The sequence below is a fragment of the Pelecanus crispus genome, chromosome 3, assembly GCF_030463565.1.
Source record: "Pelecanus crispus isolate bPelCri1 chromosome 3, bPelCri1.pri, whole genome shotgun sequence".
Taxonomy (NCBI): domain Eukaryota; kingdom Metazoa; phylum Chordata; class Aves; order Pelecaniformes; family Pelecanidae; genus Pelecanus; species Pelecanus crispus.
Genome location: NC_134645.1, coordinates 120,134,647 through 120,159,028, shown reverse-complemented (window position 1 = coordinate 120,159,028; position 24,382 = coordinate 120,134,647). Strand labels below are relative to the sequence as shown.

At 43.5% G+C, this 24,382-nt stretch overlaps 1 protein-coding gene across 1 annotated transcript; it reads left to right on the top strand.

The window, feature by feature from the left end:
- The first annotated feature begins 6,230 nt into the window (after positions 1-6,230).
- LOC104024558 (zona pellucida sperm-binding protein 2) lies at positions 6,231-17,634 on the top strand. Its single transcript, XM_009490884.2, has 19 exons — positions 6,231-6,318; positions 8,496-8,623; positions 9,295-9,438; positions 10,121-10,204; positions 10,758-10,925; positions 10,994-11,090; positions 11,187-11,410; positions 12,238-12,391; positions 12,467-12,675; positions 12,762-12,879; positions 13,032-13,237; positions 13,700-13,817; positions 14,405-14,574; positions 15,199-15,272; positions 15,351-15,478; positions 16,285-16,474; positions 16,911-17,052; positions 17,325-17,421; positions 17,564-17,634. The coding sequence occupies exons 1-19, from the start codon at positions 6,231-6,233 to the stop codon at positions 17,632-17,634; spliced, it is 2,610 nt and encodes an 869-aa protein (XP_009489159.2).
- The last annotated feature ends 6,748 nt before the right edge of the window (positions 17,635-24,382 follow it).

Here is a 24,382-nt window from a genome sequence, read left to right as displayed (position 1 = left end):
TTAGTTAATGGTCCCATTCTATCTAATGTGTCTGCTCTTGCAGATATCACTTACAGATGAACTGTGTTTTCTGTCTCCCTGGTTTTTTATACATGGAAAATATTTGAATTAGGCTAGCACATAAACACACTGTCTAGGAACAGATTCATGGGAGGAAGAGGAAACAGAGTGAGACAGAGAGAGTAGTTGATTGAATATCTATTATTCTGCATTGCAACCCTGTGAAGAAAATGAGTAATGCATTTCCTTGTGGAAATTTTACAAGGGTCACTTTATAAGGGTGAGACTGCAAAATTTGTCTTGGTTTTATTATTCCTATTAGCATAGAATTATCTATTACCTAATCCTAGAGGAACTATAATTTGACTTTAATTTATTATGCATTTTTGCATGCAGTCAAAAGAGCCTTCAAGGTATGCTTAACAGATAGCTATATTAGATTGTACAGACCTCCTTTTTTTTTTTCATCCAAGGGTTGTGGCACTACATGACCTGACCCTGCTGCCCAGTCACTGCTTGCTGTAGGAGAATTATCAGTTACCAGCTGAAAGGCTGGTAACATTAGGATATGCTGATACCAGCACATGCTTCCACATGGTAGTTAGCCCTGAAAGTGTGCATAATACTACATCATCTTTCCTCTTCTTGCCCTGGTACTGACTGAAAGGCCCAGAAGGAAAATTTTGTCTGACTTCTTGGACATTTTGGCCATAGAGTTTGAGTAAAGCCTTTTAGATTTCAGTATTCTTTAGACAATAAAATTGTGACAGATGAGATTTCTTCTTGCTTTTTAGTTAAGTCAGCTGGTAATTTAGGATTGACTGGACATAAATAGTCTCTGACTTATTTATGTTATTGTATTACCCAGAGTCATAATTATGGTCCAAAACAACATGTGCTTCATACTAAAAAAAAAAAAAAAAAAAAAAAAATTAGAGAAAACCACAACAACCCAGAAACATAAAAGTATATAGGAATTAATCTACAACTGATTGGCAAAAACAGGAAAAGAAGGAAACAAGCAAACAGTGACTGTATGGGTAAACTAGATGGGTAATGCTTTCAGTACTGTGATAAGGCTGAGTTGTAACAGGACTACTGCAATTCTCCTTACATTCCAGTATGTGGTTGCAAGCCATCACGATCCTGTTTAAACTTGTGGTGGGTTGACGCTGGCTTCATGCCAGGTGCCCACCAGAGCCACTCTATCACTCCCCTTCTCAACTGGACAGGGGAGGGAAAATATAACAAAAAACCTCATGGGTCGAGATAAGGACAGGGAGATCACCAATTACCATCACGGGCAAAACAAACTTGACTTGGGGAAAATCAGTTTAATTTATTACCAAACAAAACTGAGTGGGGTAATGAGAAATAAAACCAAATCTTAAAACACCTTCCCCCTACCCTTCCCTTCTTCCCAGGCTCAACTTCACTCCCCATTTTCTCTACCTCCTCCCCCCAAGCAGCACAGGGGGACGGGGAATGGGGGTTGCGGTCAGTTCATCACGCGTTGTCTCTGCTGCTCCTTCCTCCTCAGGGGAGGACTCCTCACACTCTTCCCCTGCTCCAGCGTGGGGTCCCTCCCAGGGGAGACAGTCCTCCATGAACTGCTCCAACATGGGTCCTTCCCAAGGGCTGCAGTTCTTCACAAACTGCTCCAGCGTGGGTCCCTTCCACGGGGTGCAGTCCTTCAGGAGCAGACTGCTCCAGCGTGGGTCCCCCACAGGGTCACAAGCCCTGCCAGCAAACCTGCTCCAGCCTGGGCTCCTCTCTCTCCACGGGGCCACAGGTCCTGCCAGGAGCCTGCTCCAGTGTGGGCTTCCCACGGGGTCACAGCCTCCTTTGGGCACATCCCCCTGCTCTGGCATAGGGTCCTCCATGGGCTGCAGGTGGATCTCTGCTCCACCATGGACCTCCATGGGTGCAGGGGCACAGCTGCCTCACCATGGGCTGCACCAGGGGCTGCAGGGGAATCTCTGCTCCGGTGCCTGGAGCACCTCCTGCCCTCCTTCTGCACTGACCTTGGTGTCTGCAGAGTCCTTCCTCTCACATATTCTCACTCCTCACTCCAGCTGCAGTTTGTGTTCCATTGGGGTTTTTTTGTTTGTTTCTCCTTCTCAAATATGGATAACCCCAGAGGCACTACCACCATTGCTGATGGGCTTGGCCTTGGCCAGCAGCGAGTCCATCTTGGAGCCGGCTGGCATTGGCTCTATCAGACACAGGGGAAGTTTCTGGCAGCTTCTCACAGAAGCCACCTCTGTAGCCCCCCCCCCCGCTATGAAAACCTTGCCATGCAAACCCAATACAAAACTGCAAAAAGTGAATAAGACACCTGCAGGATGCCGCTTTGCCCCATAACTTCAGCCTGCATGTGAGTATCGGCAGGTTGAAGCATTAATAGAACCATGGCTAGAATCTCTTTGGGGTGGAAAAGCATGAGCAACCTTGACACTTACCATATGATTGGTGCAATGGGCTTGTCAACAGTGCAGATCTGCTTTAAATGTCAGGCAGAGTTGATGCAAGGTAGAGGAAATCTCAGGCACTTCTCTGGTGGTACCTAAAATCAAGTCCTGGAAAAGTGTAATAACCCTTTTGTAATATTGTAAAAACACACTGCACAGGGAAATAAAGCCATAATTCAAATTGTCTCCACTCCAAGAAAAAGAAACAGGGATGTGTTTTACAATATTCAAGCCCTGAATGTCTGATCATGGTTTTATTTATTAACATAATTATTTATACAGTATCCTTGGGGGATAGTCCTTCTCAGGAAAACTCCCTGTAAAGTTAAAAATTTATCACATAGGGAACTTCAGAAGGAAACAACAGCAACACAAACCAGTTGGGGATAAAACTTGTTTCAGGGGTAAAATCCAACATCTGGGAGCATGGCAAACTTTGTCTTTTACGTTCAATTAATTTTTTGATACTCTTGAAGATGTGGGAGCGGAGCAGTAAGCGTAGCCGTGATCAGCAGCATAAATACATTTGTCTGTCTAAAACGAGCCTGTGCCATCTTTGCTAGGTTTAAGAACGAGCTCTGCAGAACGGCCGCTGCGCAGGCTGCGCGCCCGGGAAGGTGCCGCGGCCGGAGGGGCCGGGCGAGCAGCCCGGTAGGAGAGACTCAGGCTCCCTCTCGAGGCCATGGGTGTTAATTACAAATAAATCCTCCAGCTCGACTGCTCCTCCCGCCTTCACATGTGCAAAGGAAGGAGCAAACCCCAAGAGTTAGAGGCACAAGCCTAGGGCAAAAGGATCCCCAATATAAGGTTAGTCTAGATATGAAATATATAGAGAGAGGGATGCAGGCAATTCTGACCACTCGCTAGGAAACGCTTCCACGCTTGCCTCTTGGCAAAGGTGTTTCAAACAGAAGAATGGCATGTGTTGACATGCACAATATTGTTTATGTCCTGGTAAAGTTGCTAGAAAATGCATAGGTCCACAAAGGAAATGGGGAAATCAAAACAATATTTTAGCCATGAAAGAGGAGAAATTGTCATTGTCACAAGGCAGCTATGGCTCTGGGAGTTAAGGATGTATTTGCACAGAGTGACTGACGGCTGAACTGGATGTTGGCCAAGGCAAGGAATACTGAATTCTGGTACCCTCTATGACATACAATAATAAAACAACATTGCAGCTATTATGGTTTATTCTACTGATACTGCTATAATTATACACAAACAGTGCTCAACATTTACAGAAAATGTTAACAGATACCACAGCAACCCCTTTGCACACTAAGTGACCTGGCCACCTTCTGACTGTCAGCATTTCAGCTCAGCAGCCCCCGGGACATCACGCTCCTGTGCATCGCCTACGGTGACCAGAGTGCACCCACACTGATGAGAATGTGAAACTATCAGTTTATTCCCTTTTTTGTTATACCAACTGCCTTAAAGCTGCAGTAAAGCTCTGGCAGACTTCAGCTGTCTGGGGAAGGCTATGCAAAATCCTCCACAGAAGAGAGAGGATGAAGAGAAGTAATTCTGAAACAATGAATTGACACATGCTTTACCAGAACCGCACCAGTTATCCTGCTGCCACCTGACAACCTGCTAGTTGGGAGCTGGCAACCATCAAAATGGTAAGAGCAGATTTAATCAGTAAAGCAAATGAACAGGTGATATGAATTATAGGTCTGCAGCTAGGAGGGTAAACAGCTGAAAATTAGTTTCATCAGTATAAAGGTGGCAGCCTTTCTATTCAACCCAAGAGTGTGAGAGGTCAGAAAGGCTTTGATTTCTATGCAAAGCTGATGAGGAGGATTTTTGTTTGTGTGTGACTATAAAGGAAAAAGCGGCAGAGGCTGAGCAAATGCACCATGGAGCTGAGTGTGGTGCAGAGGTGAGATCTTTGTGGCCGCTAAACATAAATGGTTTTATGTAAGGCATCAAATATTAAATTCTCGGATTTAGTTTTCCTAACTTTCTAGTGGTGACCAAGGAAATCCTATTATGTAATTTCCAAGTCTAGACCTGTAGCTCTAAGCTTAAGAATAGTTTAATATCTAGACCAGAACTTTCTGAGCACAGGAATTTGTTAGCAAGCTCTTGTCACAGCTGAAGCTGCTGCTAATGCTTGTTGTCTTTTACAGGTTGTTACTAATAGGGATATTTATCTCTGAAGTATGGACCCAAAAAAGATCAGGTAATGCTGCTGTAAACTGCTTTCATGTAACGATTTCCAGGCTCTTTCATAGGTGACATCTGTGTTTGTGTGTGTTTCAGAAGTGTCTGAAGCTCTTGTGGCAGCTGTGCTTGCACATTTTTCTGAGAAACTCCAAACATAGAGGTGTCTGTTGGTAACTACTCACAGCCACTCTTTAGGTTTATGTACCATCGTATTAAGCAAATGTTTCTACCTTTCCTCACTCTGGTCACAAGCAGTGATGAATTAATAGGACTTTTTTGTTGTTCTTGTTCTCTTGAGCCTAGTTATTGTTATTGACCATACAATATGTAAGGTCTTTTAAATACTGTAAAGATATCAATGCTCTGCCTGAGAAGAAACAGTTTTCTTAACCAAAACTGCTGTCTACTTTAACTTCTTCCTTATGAAACAGAGCTGGTCCCAGAACAGCAGATACAGGCAGCTGGCTCTAGGGCTGCCTGCCCTACTCACTGAAGGTGCTGTATAAACATGTTAGCATTTACCAAAGATCAAAGTAAAAAGACACTGGAGGAGCCTTCATCCAGCTTGGAGCAATTACATAGCTTCTGCACAGAATCAAATTGGTAGCTTCGAATATGGGCGGAATAAGGTCATGTTTGCCAGCATCTGTCTGATGTTCCCTAGTATGAGCAGCTCTGACGTGGGAGTTGTATCTCTGGTTAATTTAGGGGTATAGTGCTGAACCCTCTGGGAAAAGGATCCTCTCAGCCCTCGAAATGCACTGTTATGGTAAGAGGTCTAGTTGGCGTTAGCTCACTATGCCATAGAAACTTCTATTTGAAACAACAGATCCCAGTTTATTAGAAATATATGTCAAATGAAAAGTCTTTCCTGGTCTCTAGTCGTACATTTAGAATAGCATGTACCTGTTTCCTGCCTTTAAGAGGTTTGGCAGCCGTAGCTTGGTTTATGCTGTGGTGGTAGCTTGGGTTTTGAGCTTTTCAAGCCATCCTCTTTGCTCCTGCATGGTACTTGCCCAGCATGAGCCAACTGGCTTTGGGTAGTGGTACTTGGGCAGGTGAACAGGGTAGGCTGATGGGTAGCTGATGCAGCTGCTCCCCATCCTGACTTGGCTTGTGGCTCCTCTTGTGAGTAGGTGTGTGTGTTTCTGTGGCCTTGTTTGGGGATGTTTTTTGGTTGGTTGGGGTTTTGGTTTTTCTAGGTTTTTTCCCTTTTCAGGAGGGTTGGGGGACTTCCTTAACTTTCTTCTTCTGTCTTATCCCATTTAAGGTGTTCACATTGGGGCAGCCAACTCAGTACTTTCTTGTATGTGTTCCCTTCCCATTTCCATGACTGGCTGCTGCAGGTAGCATTGCCAGCTGACCAGACTGTTACTATTGGGATACTAACTTCAGAGCTGGCTTTTCTCCTGGAACTATTGCTGGTTTAAAAAAAAACTCTTAACACCTCCTGGCCAGATGTGCTAGAGTATGACCGTTGCAAGACTGACTTGATAAAGCAGTCTGGGAAGTAACAAATTTCTGTTTGTGTGTTACCTTTAATCCCCTACTTACTAGCTTTTCAATATGTTCAACACAGGACCCATGTGTTCGGAGTGCTTGGGGAATATTTTGCGTATAACACTGAGTGCGGAATACTTTGAGGACAAATACTTATCTTTATCTGTTGTTGGTAAGTTGATATAGAAGAACGTGGAGAGGAAATCACATATGGTGAAATGTTTAAAATTCTCTGAGGTCCTCCTATACTAGAATTCCCTGGTTATACTAAGATTACAAAGCTTAATAGGTTGCACCTTATTGTAAGTAACAGCTAAATGTTACCTTTATTTATATTTTTATATATATATAACCTGTATAACCCATCCTATAGCCTTGTTGAATGATAACATTGCAATATCAAGTCTAATCATGGCTGGTTTTGGACTCAAATTAAAATGCACATAGTAGTTTCTAGGCATGTTAATGCTGGTGGGTTTCCCTCCTGGTAAAAATGTTCCCCAGTAACAGCACATACTATTCTGAAAATTCACTAGCTGAAGCTGGCACTAGATTACTGACTTTGAGCTAGTGGCTCTCCACTTTCTTTGCTTACAGCTAAGGGACCTGGTGTAGGCATATAAATTCTTAATGAAATTAAGAAAAATTAGATGGGCCCTCTGACTATGGGCTTAGTAATCAACGAGTGGTGCATTTGAGTGAAAAGCACTGCAGAATGCCCTGGAAGGGCAGAGTGAAATCACTTTGGGGCTATAAACATTATCAGGTGTAAGATTATATGCATTAAATGTAAAGTCAGACTTGAACTAATTCTATGTGCTAGTTAGCTGTCTAACTAGATATAGTCTATATAGTCATGAGGTTCAATAAGGCCAAGTGCAAGGTCCTGCACCTGGGTTGGGGCAACCCCCAATATCAATACAGGCTGGGGGATTAAGGGACTGAGAGCAGCCCTGTGGAGAAGGACTTGGGGGTACTGGTGGATGAAAAGCTGGACATGAGCCAGCAATGTGCGCTTGCAGCCCAGAAAGCCAACCGTATCCTGGGCTGCATCAAAAGCAGCGTGGCCAGCAGGTCGAGGGAGGTGATTCTGCCCCTCTACTCTGCTCTGGTGAGACCTCACCTGGAGCACTGCATCCAGCTCTGGGGCCCTCAGCACAAGAAGGACATGGACCTGCTGGAGCGGGTCCAGAGGAGGGCCACCAAAATGATCCGAGGGCTGGAGCACCTCTCCTAGGAGGCCAGGCTGAGAGAGTTGGGGTTGTTCAGCCTGGAGAAGAGAAGGCTGCGGGGAGACCTTATTGCGGCCTTCCAGTACTTAAAGGGGGCCTATAGGAAGGATGGGGAGTATCTTTTTAGCAAGGCTTGTTGTGACAGGACAAGGAATAATGGTTTTAAACTAAAGAAGGGTAGATTTAGACTAGACATAAGACAGAAATTTTTTATAGTGAGGGTGGTGAGGCACTGGAACAGGTTGCCCAGAGAAGTAGTGGAGGCCCCATCCCTGGCAACATTCAAGGTCAGGTTGGACGGGGCTCTGAGCACCCTGATCTGGTTAAAGCTGTCCCTGTTCACGGCAGGGGGTTTGGGCTAGATGATCTCTAAAGGTCCCTTCCAACCCAAAGCATTCTATGATTCTGTGATAACATAACACCCATCTGTCTAGAATGTTAAACTTGTGTAAAAACCCACTTAATATATGTTCTTTGTTCAGGCTTCTTCATCCATACATAAGACACTCTGGAACTGGGATATGTACAGCTTGAAAGTATAAAGCAATTATTTTTGGAAGAGAGATTTTTTTTAAAAGAATAAAAAAAAGCCCACAAAGAGTTTTGTAGCCTAGAAAAATCCAAGCTAAGCTTTAGTGTGCTCATCATCCTGGTTAGATCCTTAAAGAGACTCTGGCCAGCCAGACATCAGAGAGAAAGATGGGCTTGTGCCAGCCACAAATCAGACTCCTGATGTTGCTAGGTTGTCATCATCTGTCAATCCTAACAACTTTGATACTGACAACCTAACTGACTGTTCTGTGCTTACTGGGATTAAATCCCTTTAGGATTTAATATCTTTACATGTTGGAGATCTTTTTTTCATCTTCAGTCCTTGAGCTGCTAGTGTTCCCTGTCCCAGTCTGTCTGTAATTCTAAGCTTTCTTACTTTCTATAGACTTTTTTACAGCTTTTTTTTCACCACTTTGCAATTCTCTCTTGTATCTCAGCCCAGGGCATGAAGCTGGGCTGTGTTGGAGCAGAGTCAGCTGAACCCTGAGACAAGGGCGGGTTGCTGAGGGACTTTGCAGAACAGTAATTATACTCATTAATACTGCTCTTCACTAACTGCCCATAGATCAATCTGGCATAGCCTGGGAGCTAGATGAGGCCATGGCATCACAGTGTGGCTATACAGTAACTTACAGCAATTGGAGTAACATTGAGTTTCGTGCTTCTGCACTAAGCTGTCATTCTCACTTAGAGGTAAGTCTGTTATAGGCATTTTGACTACAGTGCTGTTGTATGCAACCTCTATGCAGAAGATTACGGAATTATTGTTAGGTTTTAAAAGAGGTGTTGCAATATCTTGAACACCTATTAGCAGAAAATGATTTAATTCTCCTCAAGTGTATCCAAAAGTCTAAGAATATTCCATGGTATTGACATTTGAATGGCCTACAGATGAACACATGAAGAAGAAGCATATTGCACATGCTGTTGAAGGGCAACTGTTTTCTCTTGGATAAGAATAGGGAATTTGTCTGGCAGCTGTGTTGCGCTCCGCTCTAGTATTTAGTGTCTGAGACATGTTAGGGTAAAAGCTCAAAAGCTTTGGCTGCTTGTGTTGCTTGCTCACTGCTACTATGTCATAAAACACAAGAGTAGATATAAGAGACTTTTTTTTGTCCAGCTCTGGGGCTATATGAAAGCTTGAAGCTACTCCTCAAAGTACGTATAGCTACATAGCAACATACACCTATAGGCATATAGCCTATGTAGTTAACCAAGTAGAAAACAGTGCTTCAGTATGGAGTTGCTCTTTTGTGCAGAGGCTGGTGGGTGGATTTTGTAAGTTACTCTTAATTCACAAGGGTAGGTGGTGTCTAACTAGGAAAAATTGGTCTAACAAGCAAGTGTTCCCTGTGTCTGTGCAGAAAGATGTGTTCACAGTAACTATACAAATCAAAGCATCACACACTCCTGATATGAAAAATGCTGCAACTTACCTGAAAACTGCAAGTTGCCATTATGGCTCATGGAGTCCAAGAGAGTTAGTATGTGAAAGTAACTACATGGAGGTAAGTACTGGAAGTACAAATGGGAAGGTACTTCAATTATTCACCTTCTTACCTTTTTTTAAGATGCTCTCTTTGGAAGCTTTTTAGATGCTAGGAATGTGTACTGGAAACAGAATTTGAACGCCCCACTGTGAGCAGCTCACTAGTGAATGCACAGCATGCATGTTGAGTTTAGTGATACATTTATATTATGCTTATATAGCCTACTAGTCAGCTTTAATAGCCAATAAAGTTGTGAAATAGTATTCAAAAGGTTGAGCTAATGGATTGAACTCACTGAATGTTGCCTCAACAAATCTTATTTGAGATGACAACAGAAAGATATACTTTCTGAAGGAAGTTTGCCTGCTGAATTTGCTGGGGAGAAGAGGGAGCAGAGGGGAAAAAGGACTCTACTTCAAAGAGGATATGGGCTTTAACTGGAAGTAGAAAAGGAAAAATATGCTAAAACCAAAAAGAACCTGGAATAAAGTAGGCTATAGATAATGCACCATGCATGAAGGCCTTTTATGCCTTTTTTATTTTTTTTACTTGAAGGCAATGGAAACATCCCTTTAGGAAATGCTAGTCTCCCTTCTCAATCCTATACTGTTCTGAAAGTATTGAAAGAGACTTATAGGGGGTTGGAGACGAGTAAACAAGTGCCACCAGCAAATCCCTTACAGAGGCTTTTCCTCTTCAGGTTTCTCTCAGGAGGGAGGTTCCACAGACTGTAAAAGACTTTATTCAAGATGAACCTGAGGACTGGACTCTTGCCTTTCCAGAGGTAAAACTACAGGTTTTCTTTCTAGTAAAAGTTAGTGCTACTTCTGGCACAACATCCTTCTTTTCTATGTCTGCACTGTATAAAATGTCCTTTCAAAAAACATTTAACTAGGAAGGGCAAAGCTTCCATACCAAGTGGTTTTAGCATAGATATTTTATATGTTAGAAATACAGACAGCTGTAGACCATGTCTCCAAGGAAGAAATGGAAACTGATTTCTCAAAAAGCACAGAAATCAAGTTTCCCCCAGGCAAGAGACTGTGCAACAGAAACTGTCTCTAAGATGTCATGGCCCAGGAGTGAACTGTGGATAGGGTTTTTTCTTCTTGGACCCTATATTTGCAATGCAGCGGTGCAGTAAATCTCCAATGCTCTTTATGGAAAGTTTTCTGTATGTGAGAGGCTGAGGAGGGGAAAGTTGGAGCAGTATCAACTAGCAGGATTTAGAATAAGGCAACAAAACTACTACAGTACTACAATAAATTATTCAATGTAGTAAATAAGAAGTTACTTTGAATAGAATGCTTAAACTGCTGATGAATTTCTCTGGGTAGGCAAAAGCAAGAGAAGCCTCAATATGGCAAATCGTGTTTCATCAGCCAGAAGAAAAAAAGGCTGTGCTTGTGAGCGATGCTTGGAGTGCAGGTTATGGACTCAACACCACAGACACCAGGGTTCTGCTGCGAGTACCATACACTGCTGTGCAAATTCAGCTGGTTGAGGTTGGTATGCTCATTCTGGCCTAGCAAGCTGCTGGGATGTGTAGCTCTAACCAGATCTTTTCCTACAGGCTCAGGGAATTACCTTTTCTGCAGTGAGATCAAGTACGTTTTACAAACAGCGATGGATGATCCTGATGGTGGATACTGCTGTGGCATGTCCTATAGGTGAGAAATGCAGTACTTTACTCCAATGCTTAAATGTGCAAGGACTGATTTACAACTAGAGTAATGAGGTGACAGCTTTTGTGTCTTGTCCCTAAGATGGTGTGGACTACGCTAACAAAACAATCATCTGGACTGTTCCAAAATATATTCAACCACTCTCTGCTGGAGCAACTAGCTTTAAGGATGTGCTTGTTGAAGCTGGTGTGGACCTACACAAACTGTCTTCCAAAGAAATGGCTTCCAGGAAATATGTGTTATTGAATGACTTAAATGCAATTACAATGAAGATACCAATAGGTGCAGAAGGTGGCTATTACAAGGTTAGTAACTTATGTTAGGTGGCAGGCAACAGACTCTTTTCTTTTTTTTTCTCCTTCTTCCTGGAGAGGAATGATTCTTCATCCTGTTCCTTTCAGATGAAGGATGGGGGGGAAGGGGAAGAAAGGATATATTAAAAATCCCAACAGCCTTGACCAAAGATAGCTCTTGTAAGCACCAATTTGTGAAGAATTTCTTCTCTTACAAGCACAGATGGACAGAATTCTATACAGAACTATTGATTTGTCTCCTTCCTCAGGTTAACACAGAGCTTTCAACTTTTAGTCCTGATGTCATACTCCTTGGAGACAGTCTGAATTGGACTGTAAAGCATGTATGGGTTCTGTCATATTTTGCACAGACCATTTAAGAGAATGGGAACGACCCATTTGTCCACCAGACTGTAGGATATTGGGATGGGTTGAAACTGTACATCTAAATGTAGTTCCTTGGAGTGAACTGAATCCTGAGCAGTTGTAACAACTGAACTTCAAAGGAAGTTGCAGGAGGAGCCCTTTCACTGGTGAAGTAGTTCCCTGCTGCTTTGAAACTTGGGAATGGGGGGCAATTTTCAAAAGGAAGTCTTCCAAGATAATCTAAACTCTTAGGCAAAAATAGAGCCCATAATAGTGATATAGCAAATGCCACTTAAGAGTTTGTGATTCCTCACAGGTGGTGTGTTTTTGCCAATTTCTTTCCCAGTATAAAAGCAGGACCACAGAGCTGAGAATGACAATTGAAGCTGTAGCTCTAGCTGGACCTTGAGATGCTACAATACAATTTTAATGTAAAATCATGTTACACTAAAGGTGTTGATTTGAAATTCTAGACTTCTGTGAGCAGTGGACAGCATGGGACAAAATACACCATAAACGTGTTCTTGGAACATCAGTGGGAAGACAACAAATGGGGACTAACCAAACATACTATCATCAAGGAAATAGAAACACCATTTGAACAAGTAGAACTTGCTATAACCAATGGTAAGTAGCCTAACATGGAATGTACTGAAGCTTTTTGTACTGATAAGGACTTAATGTTATTGTGTTCCTTTTCAGACTCAAATCTGAGTGTGAGGCTAATGAATGTGACAGTGGGAATGTTCCTTCCAGATGTGGAGCTTGTGAATTTAACCATTGAGGGGGCAACTGTTGCTCTACCTGAAGCTGTTCAGCGTGGATATCTAACATATGAGATCAGATATGCTAATGGCAGCAAAGCCTATGTAATCCAAGTCCCATTTGACACACCAAGTGTCAGGAAAGAGGTGTGTACTAAGACACTGCAGCATACCATAGTATAGAAATTATGATATCACTTGGTGATTTTTATTTCTAAATATGATTTTCCTAGTACATGAGAGAGGACATGAGAGCATACACCCTGAATGTCACGCTTGCATTCATAACCCATCCAACAAGTGAGACCTTCACTGTCCCAGTCCTGATTGTGTCCACTGTTAAAGATGCAGGTAAACTAGTGGAACTTGAGCAAAATTGTACCAACCTGGCTGTGAACTCGGCTGTTAACCAGGCTTACTTCAGCCAGGGATATTGTCAGTCCTAAATAGCCCTATTAAACTCTGATAGCTAGCATACTGGCTGACTCTTGACTGCATTATAGTACTGCCCAGTGCAAGAGGATTTTGCGATGGGAGGAATCTTCAGCTCATTATCACTCATGGGAATGTGGACCAAAACTGGCTACCCTTCATCTCAGACTGGCACCTGACCCCAGAGGCTGCGCAGAAATACAACTACAGCCTGAGGGACAATGGCACTCACTTGGCAATCTCTGTCCCTTTCCTTTCTTCCCACATGAACTATGAGGTAAGGATGCCAGCATGTAGTAATTACGAGGCATACTTTAGCTGTGAGGTATGAACATGATATGCTATGTCCTTGAAGGTCATAAAATAAAACTTCACTTTGAGGTAGGCTTCAAAGGATTAATGGAGGACTATTTTCTGCAGTTGGAAGAACACTTTAATTTCCCTTGTTTAATACTGACAGACGTAGTCAAGAAAAAAAAGTATTCTGCAAGCACTTTAAGGCTGAGCTATCTTTAATGGCAATTGTACATCCACTGGAGTTTGTATTGCACTCCATTGCAAAATGACTGAAAAAGCTCATTGTGTTGGCTTCTAAATTAAAAAAAAATCTCCTGTGGATTTGACTTTGATCAAGCACCATTACCTTTGGCTTGTGATAACCTGCCCTCTTAGTTTTTGCATACTTTAGTTGAACAGTGTGTCTTTATTCTCTTGTTTAACCTGTGATTGTCATATCTAGGATTTTCATGCCTCTGGAATAAAGGCTTCACTCCACTTAAGCTTGAAGGATGGCATCACCTTGGCTAATAGGAAGGACTTCTCCGTTTCCTGCAGATTTTCACCTTCAGAGCTAATACGTAATAACATGTTGGGGATTAGCTATTAATGCTCTTTGAGTTGCATGACTGAGTCACACAAGTCTATGCAGTCTGAAATGTTTCTAGAGCTTATACTTGTGTGATACCCTATGTGCCTGTCAGATTTCCTACAAAGTAATATGCTACAAGGCAAGTCAAATTACAGATTGGAGTGACTATCCTGTCTAGTATAGGAGAGGGGGAAGGAGGTGGGAAACTCTACTTCCCCTCACACTTCGAAAAGCATGAAGGTCTTAAAGGGGTTTTGGGCTTGGTTTGGGGTCAATCATCTGGACTGAATGTATTGAATATCTTGGCTAGAAAAATCCCTTTGGGAGGGGTGAGACCACCTGGGAGGAAAAAGGTGGGTGAAATCAGACTTCACCCGTGTAGTGCACATTCTGCTGGCAGTTAGCTTGAAGAAAATCAGGTGTTAGTACTGAAGAGAGTCTTGCTCAAAACTTAATCCTCATGAGCTGTGAAAGCACTTGCTAGCAAATCCATGCAGAACCTCTTTGTTTTGCTAGGCTACAGAATAAAGGAGCTTGAGTCCTGATTTGTATGGAAAACTGTATTTTCTCTTTCAGAGTGCCTGCCCAATGGCACTGTGGTTATTACTGCAGTGAAATTGGTAGGAATGGCAGACCTGGACACCAGCTTGCTTGTGCTGAGGGACAGACAGTGCAAACCCAGTCTAGTGACAGAGAAGACTGCAACCTTCAAATTCAATGTGAACACTTGTGGAACAAGTAGAAAGGTAAGGGTCCAGTCAGATGAAGTTTACTCTGCATTGGGGTAGGGTTTTCACTAGAACTGGCAGAGGTTCAGAGTTAAGCAGAAGCTGCAAGAAGGTCACAGCTGACTTTTTGATAAGTAGTATATCTATACTCCTTTTCTGGGGATACTAAATTCAGTTGGGCAGAAGTTCTTATTTGGTAAAAACAGTTTTCAATGCCAGAGGTGCTTTCTGAAACTAGCCTTCAGTCTGACACCTTTGAATTTTTTTGTAGTGGACTTGAATGTGAGTTTACGCTGTTGATATACACTCATATGCCTTGCAAAAGCTGGTTGATGTTGCTAATGACTACCTGGCCCAAGACTAGAGTTGGTCCTGTTCCTGCCACCTCCTTTCTGGGGTGTTAGGTCGTGTTCAAGGTATTGTTAGCTAATAATCTGTTTCTTCTTGACTATGGCATAGCTGTCAGCTCTAGTCTACTTCAGTTCAGTAGGCATAGGGCTGTTGGCCAGTAATTTCTAGCCATTTCTAAGCATACTGTGCTCAGGGCAATCTGCTAGTCAAGTGAAGGGATGTGGATATTGTGTCAAAGTGAAAGCAAACTCTAATGTAACTGTCCTGTTTGTAATGATGCATATCTTTCAGTTCAATAGCACAACTATGACATATGAAAACGACATACTTTATTTTAAACCTGGCAATGATACACCAGTATACCAGTAAGTGTCATTCCCTAGAATAAGGTTGTCCAAGGTATTTTGGTTTCTAAAAATCTAATGTTAAACTTCTTCCCTCAGACTGAAATTTGTATGCTCGTACACAATCAAGCAGACTGTTGATGTCAGATATGAATCTAAGAAGAACCCACCACCCAGTATTAAGCCAGGGTTTGGCTCTCTTGCTCTTTCATTGAAGCTTTTCAAAGGTAACATTTGTGATTAGACCTCACAGAATGGTTGAGGTGGGAAGGGACCTCTGAAGGTCATCTTGTCCAACACCCCTGCTCAGAAGGGCCACCTAAGAGCAAGTTGCCCATGTCTGGATGACTTTTGACTGTCTCCAAGGATGAAGTGGAAACCTCTTTAAGGTGTATAACAGAGGTTTTTCATTCCAGAATGCAAGACAAGTGTTTAAGGATCTATAGTGGATCAGACAGACACTTGTGTCATCACTGACATAAGTGTGGTTTTTCTGCTTGGTCTGGGCATGCTAGAAGTTTTGTGTAGTGGGTGTGTTATCAGCTTCTCTCCCCTATCAACTCCTTAACTGTTGCTAAGCAGAATTATCACCGATTGAAATAGTCGTAACTTGTGTCAGAGAGGGAAGCTATATGGAATATTGCTGTAAAATGGTAACTACACTGGCAGAAAGGGCTAACTGAAGCCTGAACCAAACCCTCACCCTGGGTGGTGTGGCCCTGATGCTTTTTTAATTTTTTTTTAGTATCTTTCTAGAGACTGCTTTGAATGAGCATCTTACTATAATGGTTTTTTGCAGAAGGAGGAATGGCTCCTTTCTGGATCCTTAGAGCCAAGGAATGCAGTTCAGATCTTTACTTCCCTTACCAGTTCTTATTTTTCTACCATCCTATCCCTGCTTGCTGACATCCATATGCTCTGCCAGATTTTCATTACTGTGCCAGTAAATGATGGTGGAAAGAGGAGTGAAACATAGAGTCCATGAATACTTACTCTGCAAAAAGAAAATTCTAACATCAATACTCTCTTCTAGAGAAATCCTATTCAGACCCCTATCAGGAATCGGAATATCCTGTGGTAAAATACCTGAGAGAGCCACTGTATTTTGAAGTTGAACTGATCCAGCCTGAAGATGCAAGACTGGAACTAAACCTGGATGACTGTTGGGCTACAAATTCCCAAAGCCAGGACAGCCTTCCACAGTGGCCCATCCTTATAAATGGGTAAGGATGGCTTCCCTCCTATATTTAGTAACTGTTCAGCATAGGATCCCTTACCTTAGCTGGGATGAAAGGGGAAGAGGACAGAAACCAGCTTGGATGCATTGTTTTGTCTTGACTGTGCAATTGCTGCTAGGCTGTGGAGCATATGCTGGTGTCAGCACAGTGGCTATGCCATGCCTTCTGGTGGCAGCAGATCATGAGAGTGGCCAGAAGTGATTCTAACACCTTCCACCTGGAAAGAAAGAACAAGAAGCAATCCTGACTGTGGCCAAAGGCAGGGACCATGAACAGGCGAGGCTTTATCCACGCCCCTGTGGCCAGTGGAAAATAGAGAGAGGGAAATTCTTCCATAGTCTATCTCCTTGACTTGTTGAAAGATCTGGTTGAAGTGATGAAGGTTTGAATGAAATATGTTGTCTTTCACTTTCCAAAAAAGGTGTGAAAACAGCAAAGATTCCTACAGAACAGTCTTCCATGAAGTTAACTATAGTCTCAGAGTAAAATTTCCTCAGCACCTGAAGAGATTTGAAGTGAGGATGTTCACCTTTGTAGAAGGAACAAGTCTGTTACAAGAGCAGGTGAGATGTCTCTGTGGTGGTCTGTCATGTTCTGTCAGCAGCACCGATATGTGAGCCTGGAGCGGTGCATGCAGCAAATGCTGTGTTAAGATCTCAGCTGGCCAGGTGCTGCCTGGAGCTATTGGCCACTGCCTTGAAAGCATAACACTGTAAGAGTAGTAAATAGAGTAGCCACTTAACAGTGTTTAGTTCATCTTTGGGGTCGGTACACATACCAGGTGTTTGCCAAATAAGACTCCCCTACACATAATATAAATATTCTTGTCTTGTAGCTGTATTTCCACTGTAGTGTGGTGATCTGCAGCACTATGCAACAGCCTTCAGGCTTTCTTTGTCCAAGGAGATGCAATCCTGAGAAACACAGACTTGGTAAGAAAACAGGCACTTCTCAAGTCACTCCTGAGCACTCACTCAGCAATATGGCATGTGCTCTCAGGAGCTCTGTCAGATGACAGTCTCCTAGTCCTAGCATGTGTTGTACAGAAAATTAAAGGCTGAAATGTCTCACTAGACCGCAGTGCAGAACTACATCCACACGGGCAAGCATCATCTGGAGCAGTGCTTGTTAGGAAAGACAACTAGCAGAGGTTGGTGTCAATCTTAAAATACACTACTGAAATACCTAGCGCATACTGCTGTTGTAACGTAACAGACTTCTGTATGTGTCTCTTCTCCCTGTAGGTGAATACACTGACTTTTGACAGAGACTAAACAAAAACTGTTTAGTTTTCTGAAGTTGCAGTTAGGTGGCCTAAGAAAGCACAGCCTGCCCAGACTTACAAGTAAGGACATCTTGAAAGTATCAACTGGGAAAATATATTGACGGTGTCTACTGAGAAAAGGGTCAGCTAACCAGTATTGACATATTTTTGTCTTCAAGTTAAATTAGTGTGTTCTTCTACAGCATTGAACTCTTAATCTTTTGTGTGACTTGCATCTGACCTAGTCTGCTCAGCTAACATATCCAAAACTTGTGCCTGGTCACTTTACAGTTGGAAGCATCTAGGGGTCGGGGGGAAGGTGGCAACAGGCATGAAGTCAATTGTATTTCACTTTGAGCTTTTTTTACAGCTTCAGTATGAACAAAGAATTGCAGGGAGCCCAATGTCAGTAAGAGAAAGTGTCTTTTGAAGCAAGATGAGGATGAACATACATGATCCTAGTGGCTATTGACAGAAAAGCTGTAAACTGTGGATCTTGCAGGAATGTTGTGGCTCTGCAATGTCAAGGTGGGGGGAAATCACTCACAGGTAGCATCAGGGACTGCTTAGCTGAATAAGCTGAAAAAAAAGCTTTTAGTGAAGTCTTGTAGTAGTAATAATGCTAAAATATAGACTCTATCCACAAAGTGTTAAGGATTCTCCCTTAGTAGAGAATATGACGCTTAGGAGCTCCTGTCATATTATCCTGTCTCTTTTCTTTTTCTTTTTTTTAATGGAAGGAAAATTTCTTGGTTTCTCTTTTGCATCTGAACAGTGATATGTAAACAGTTCAGATTCAATATTGTATTTTCCTGTTCTAAGGAAAGCTCTTGCTTAGCATGAATCATTATCCCTTAGGGCTAAAGATACAATAATGGGTGTCTGCTTTTTAACTTTATATTAAACAGGATTATACTACATGAATTTCTGTGAAGGTTAACTTGAGCAAGAAACTGTTTTGTGACTCTATTTGCAATTTAAAAAAGCATGGTGTCTAAAAGACTGTAGCTCTGTTGCTACACTACCTATACAGAGATCCCACTAAATAGCTTGTGTGATAATTACAAGCTCATGTTTGTAAGTGTTGTGGTTTAACCCCAGCCAGCAACCAGGCACCGCACAGCCACTCACTCACTCCCCCTGCCCTGGTGGGATGGGGGAGAGAATTGGAGGAGTAAAAGTGAGAAAACTTGTGGGTTGAGATAAGAACAGTTTAATAATCAAAATAAAGTAAAATAGTTGTAGTAGTAGTATTAATAATAATATACAAAGCAAGTGATGCACGATGCAATTGCTCACCACCCACTGACTGATGCTCAGCCCGTCCCCAGGCAGTAATTGTTGCCCCTAGGCCAACTTGCCCCAGTTTATATACTGAGCATGACATCACATGGTATGGAATAGCCCTTTGGGCAGTTTGATCAACTATCCTGGCTGTGCCCCCTCCCAGCTTCTCACTGGCAGGGCATGAGAAGTTGAAAAGTCCTTGACTAGTGCAAGCGCTACTTAACACACTGATGTTTTAGTTGTTGCTATCAACATCATTCTCATGCTAAATCCAAAACACAGCACTATGCCAGCTGCTGGGAAGAAAATTAACTCTATCCCAGCTGAAACCAGGACAGTAAGTCTTGTCTGTCTTCTAGCTACCTGCTAAGCATAATTGTAGTAGATGTCTTTTACTGTCATTTCTGGAAAAATCTGTGTAGGCCTCATGATAAGGGACATGTCAAGTCCCTAGCTGTGCATTCAGTCCGTTTTCCAATAGAGGAGGATACTGTGCTAAAGTAGTCTTATTTTGTTACTCCTGTGGTAGGTGAGAATTAAAGCCAGGGAGCTGTGATAATGAGGAATGACATGTAAATATGTCAGCATGGGAATAAAAGGAAAATGCAGAACATATAAGCCTGACAGCAGACTTGACAGGTCAGTGACTTTGTGCTTAGTGTTTTCCCCTACATTAACCCAGTGGGTTAAGTACTAGTTATTCCTCAGTCTGCAGGCACAATCTATTGAGAAATCAAAGGACACACCTACAATATGCTGCCAGGGCTTTGCACCTAGCAGAACTCAACTATGGGCACTTCATGTGGTATGGTGACCTCACTGTGTGTCTTACAACATAGAATCATAGAATCATTTAGGTTGGAAAAGACCTTTAAGATCATCCAGTCCAACCATTAACCTACACTACCAAGTCCACACTAAACCAACAAGGGTAGACTAGACTAAACCATGTCCCCAAGTGCCACATCTACCCATTTTTTGAACACTTCCAGGGATGGTGACTCCACCACCTCTCTGGGCAGTCTGTTCCAATGCCTGATCACCCTTTCCATAAAGAAATTTCTCCTAATTTCCAACCTAAACCTCCCCTGGCACAGCTTGAGCCATTGCCTCTTGTCCTATCGCTAACTACATGGGAGAAGAGACCAACACCCACCTCACTACAACCTCCTTTCAGGTCACTGTAGAGAGCAATAAGGTCTCCCCTCAGCCTTCTCTTCTCCAGGCTAAACAACCCCAGTTCCCTCAGCCGCTCCTCATAAGGCCTGTGCTCCAAACCCTTCACCAGCCTTGTTGCCCTTCTCTGGACATGCTCCAGCACCTCAATGTCTTTCTTGTATTGAGGGGCCCAAAACTGGACACAGTATTCCAGGTGCAGCCTCACCAGTGGTGAGTACAAGAGGATGATCACTTCCCTGCTCCTGCTGGCCACGCTATTCCTGATGCAAGCCAGGATGCTGTTGGCCTTCTTGGCCACCTGGGCACACTGATGGCTCATGTTCAGCTGGCTGTCTACCAACACCCCCAGGTCCTTTTCAGCCAGGCATCTTTCCAGCCACTCTTCCCCAAGCCTGTAGCGCTGCATGGGGCTGTTGTGACTGAAGTGCAGGACCCAGTACTTGGCCTTGTTAAACCTCATACAGTTGGCCTCGGCCCATCAATCCAGTCTGTCCAGGTCCCTCTGCAGGACCGTCCTACCCTCCAGCAGATCGACACTCCCACCCAACTTGGTGTCAACTGCAAACTTACTGAGGGAGCACTCAATCCCCTCATCCAGATCATTGATAAAGTTATTAAACAAGGCTGGCCCCAAAGCAGAGCCCTGGGGAACACTGCTCGTGATCGGCTGCCAACTGGACTTAACTCCATTTACCACTACTCTCTGGGCTCGGCCACCCAACCAGTTTTTTACCCAGCGAAGACTACGCCCGTCTAAGCCATGAGCTGCCAGCTTCCCAAGGAGAATATTGTGGGAGACGGTGTCAAAAGCTTTGCTAAAGTCCAGGTAAATGACATCCACAGCCTTTCCATCATCTACCAGGTGGGTCACCAGGTCATAAAAGGAGATCAGGTGGGTCAAGCAGGACCTGCCTTTCATTGAACCCATGCTGGCTGGGCCTGATCCCCTGGCTGACCTGCACTTGCCTGTTGAGTTCACTCAATATGAACCTCTCCATAATCTTTCCCAGCACCGAGGTCAAGCTGACAGGCCTGTAGTTCCCCGGGTCCTCCTTCCGGCCCTTCTTGTAGATGGGCATCACACTAGCAAGCCTCCAGTCATCAGGGACCTCCCATGTTAACCAGGACTGCTGATAGATGATGGAAAGTGGCTTGGTGAGCTCCTCTGCCAGCTCCCTCAGTACTCTTGGGTGGATCCCATCTGGCCCCATTGACTTGTGAGCATCCAGGTGGCATAGCAGGTTGTTAACTGCTTCCTCCTGGACTATGAGGGCTCCATTCTGGTCCCCATCCCTATCTTCTAGCTCAGGGGCCTGAGTACCCTGGGGATGACTGGTCTGGCTATTAAACACAGAGGCAAAGAAGGCATTAAATACCTCAGCCTTTTCCTTGTCCTCCATGACAATGTTCCCCCCCACATCCAGCAAGGGATGGAGATCCTCCTTGGCTCTCCTTTTATTGCTGATTTACTTATAAAAGCATTTTTTTATTATCTTTTACAGCATTGGCCAGATTAACTTCTTGCTGGGCTTTTGCTTTTCGAATTTCCGCCCGACATGACCTAACAAGATCCCTGTACTCCTCCTGGGTTGCCCGCCCCTTCTTCCAAAGCTGGTAGACTCTCCTTTTTTAAACTGAGTCCCCGCAAAAGCTCCCTATTCAGCCAGGCTGGTTGTTTTCCCTGCCGGTTGGTCTTACGGCACACGGAGACAGCCCACTCCTGCGCCCTTAAGACTTCCTTCTTGATAGAAGGCGCAGCCTTCCTGGACCCCTTTGCCTTTCAGGACTGCCTCCCAAGGGACTTTCCTAACCAGGGTCCTGAAGAGGCCAAAGTCTGCCCTCTGGAAGTCCATAGTAACAGTTTTGCTGGCCCTCCACTTGGCGTCGCCCAGAATCAAGAACTTTATCATATCGTGGTCGCTAAGCCCAAGATGGCCTCCGACCACGACATCTCCCACAAGCCCTTCTCTGTTAGTAAACAGCAGGTCAAGCAAGGCACCTCCCCTGGTAGGCTCATTTACCAGCTGCGTCAGGAAGTTATCCTCCACACACTCTAAAACTTTTGAGACTGTTGCCTCTCTGCTGTGTTGTATTTCCAGCAGATGTTCAGCAAGTTGAAGTCCCCCACAAGAACAAGGGCTAGCGATTGCGAGACTTCTGCCAGCTGCTTATAGAATGCTTCATCTACCTCTACCTCCTGGTAGGGTGGTCTATAGCAGACTCCCAACAGGACATCCGCCTTGCTGGCCTTCCCCCTCATCCTTACCCATAAGCACTCTACCTTGTCATCACCACTGTCAAGCTCTATACAGTCAAAACTCTCCCTAACATACAGAGCCACCCCACCGCCTCTCCTTCCCTGCCTATCCCTTCTGAAGAGCTGATAGCCCTCCAGTGCAGCACTCCAGTCATGAGAGTCGTCCCACCACGTTTCTGTGATGGCGACTATGTCATAGCCATCCTGCTGCACAAGGGCTTCCAGCTCCTCCTGTTTGTTGCCCATGCTGCGTGCATTGGTGTAGATGCACTTGAACGGGGCTATCGATTTCACCCCCAAAGTTGCCATGCTGCCCCTGGGCTCCTCACTAGCGGGCCCGTTTATATCCCCTTCCCCTTTCAAACGTAGTTTAAAGCCCTCTCAATGAGTCCCGCCAACTCATGGGGAAGGATCCTTTTCCCCTTTGGAGACAGCTGATCTCCATCAGCCGCCAGCAGGCCCAGTGTCATGTAAACCTCCCCACGATCGAAAAACCCAAAATTCCACTGATGGCACCAGTCTCTGAGCCACCTGTTAATCAGGTGAGTTTTCCCATTCCTTTCAGCACTCCTAGCTGCCACTGACGGGATTGAGGAAAACACTACCTGCGCTCCCGATCCTGCGACTAATCGCATGTCAGACATGCTGACTGTCTCCCAAGAAATGAGACTGCTATGCAGGGTTTTGTCCGGATAGGGGAGGGGCAATCTTCATCCGCTATGACAATGCTCTACCAGCACAGCGTGGGCTGCCTTAGGTAGCTTGAGCCACCTTAACCCCTCTTAGAGCTGTGCTGGGGAAAAATGCAGCAACTAGGGACTGCTGTGAGAACCAAGCGTGAGGTTGGGCAGCCTATTTCAGTACTGTTAAATTGGCCTCAGTTGTGGCTTCCTGGGTTTCTGATTCCTTTCTTCAAACCAAGACTTCAGGACAACATCACTTAGGAATAGAAATCTGGTATTTACATTCTCATCTAAGGTACCTTCATTTCTTTTCATAAGATTAGTCAGTATCTTGAGATTCTTTATCTGTTGACAGAGATTTAAGAGTTGTTGAAAAGCATGATGAAACCCAGGTAAACTGTGGCTCTACACTTCAGCTCTTCTAAAAGCTCTGCTTAGTGCAATTTTGTAAAATGAGAAGTGTTAATAGATAAAATGGTCCTTTACATTTTTTATATGTTGGAAAATTCAAGGAGATTCCCCTCCATAGTTGAACTAGGATTATATAAACCTTCTTGTCAGATTTTTCCAACAGCACGCAAGACACAAAAAATCTGTTTGAATATCTGTAAAATCTTTTGAAGACATGACAGTAATGCTCTCTCCACCTCAGAGGAGTCTGTTTATACTAAAATTCAGGAACTTCCTTCCTGTTTTTTTTTTTTTTTATATATATATATATATAAAAAAAAAAAAATCCTCTTCAAGTGTTGAATCAACACCTCTTTGGCTTTTAAGTGGATATTTTATGACCACATGCTTTTCCCTCTGGTATTTGGGATGTTATTTTTATATCCCTGTTAACACAAGTTGAAAGGAGATCAATCTTCTTTGTTTATGTTTAATGTCTTCTGCAATTTCAACAGGTGAATGATAAAAGTCTAAGGGAAAAGAGAAGTCTGGTGTGATTTGTTTTTATAGGAAAATAAGAACAATAATAGAAGTGTACTGCAGACAGTTATTTCCACTTCAAATAAATGGTGGTAAGTCAGTGCTACAAGTAGCCTCATTATATCTGGTCCATGATAGAAACTCAGAGGTCTCATTTTTACTATAGCCTGTATTCAATGACATGGCTAGTATTTCAAAACTATGTACTGTTTTGGTGACTTAAAGCAGCAACAACTTATTATTAATACTGGAAAAATTAAGAAAATTGGGCTAGAAAATGTAAATGTCAATTA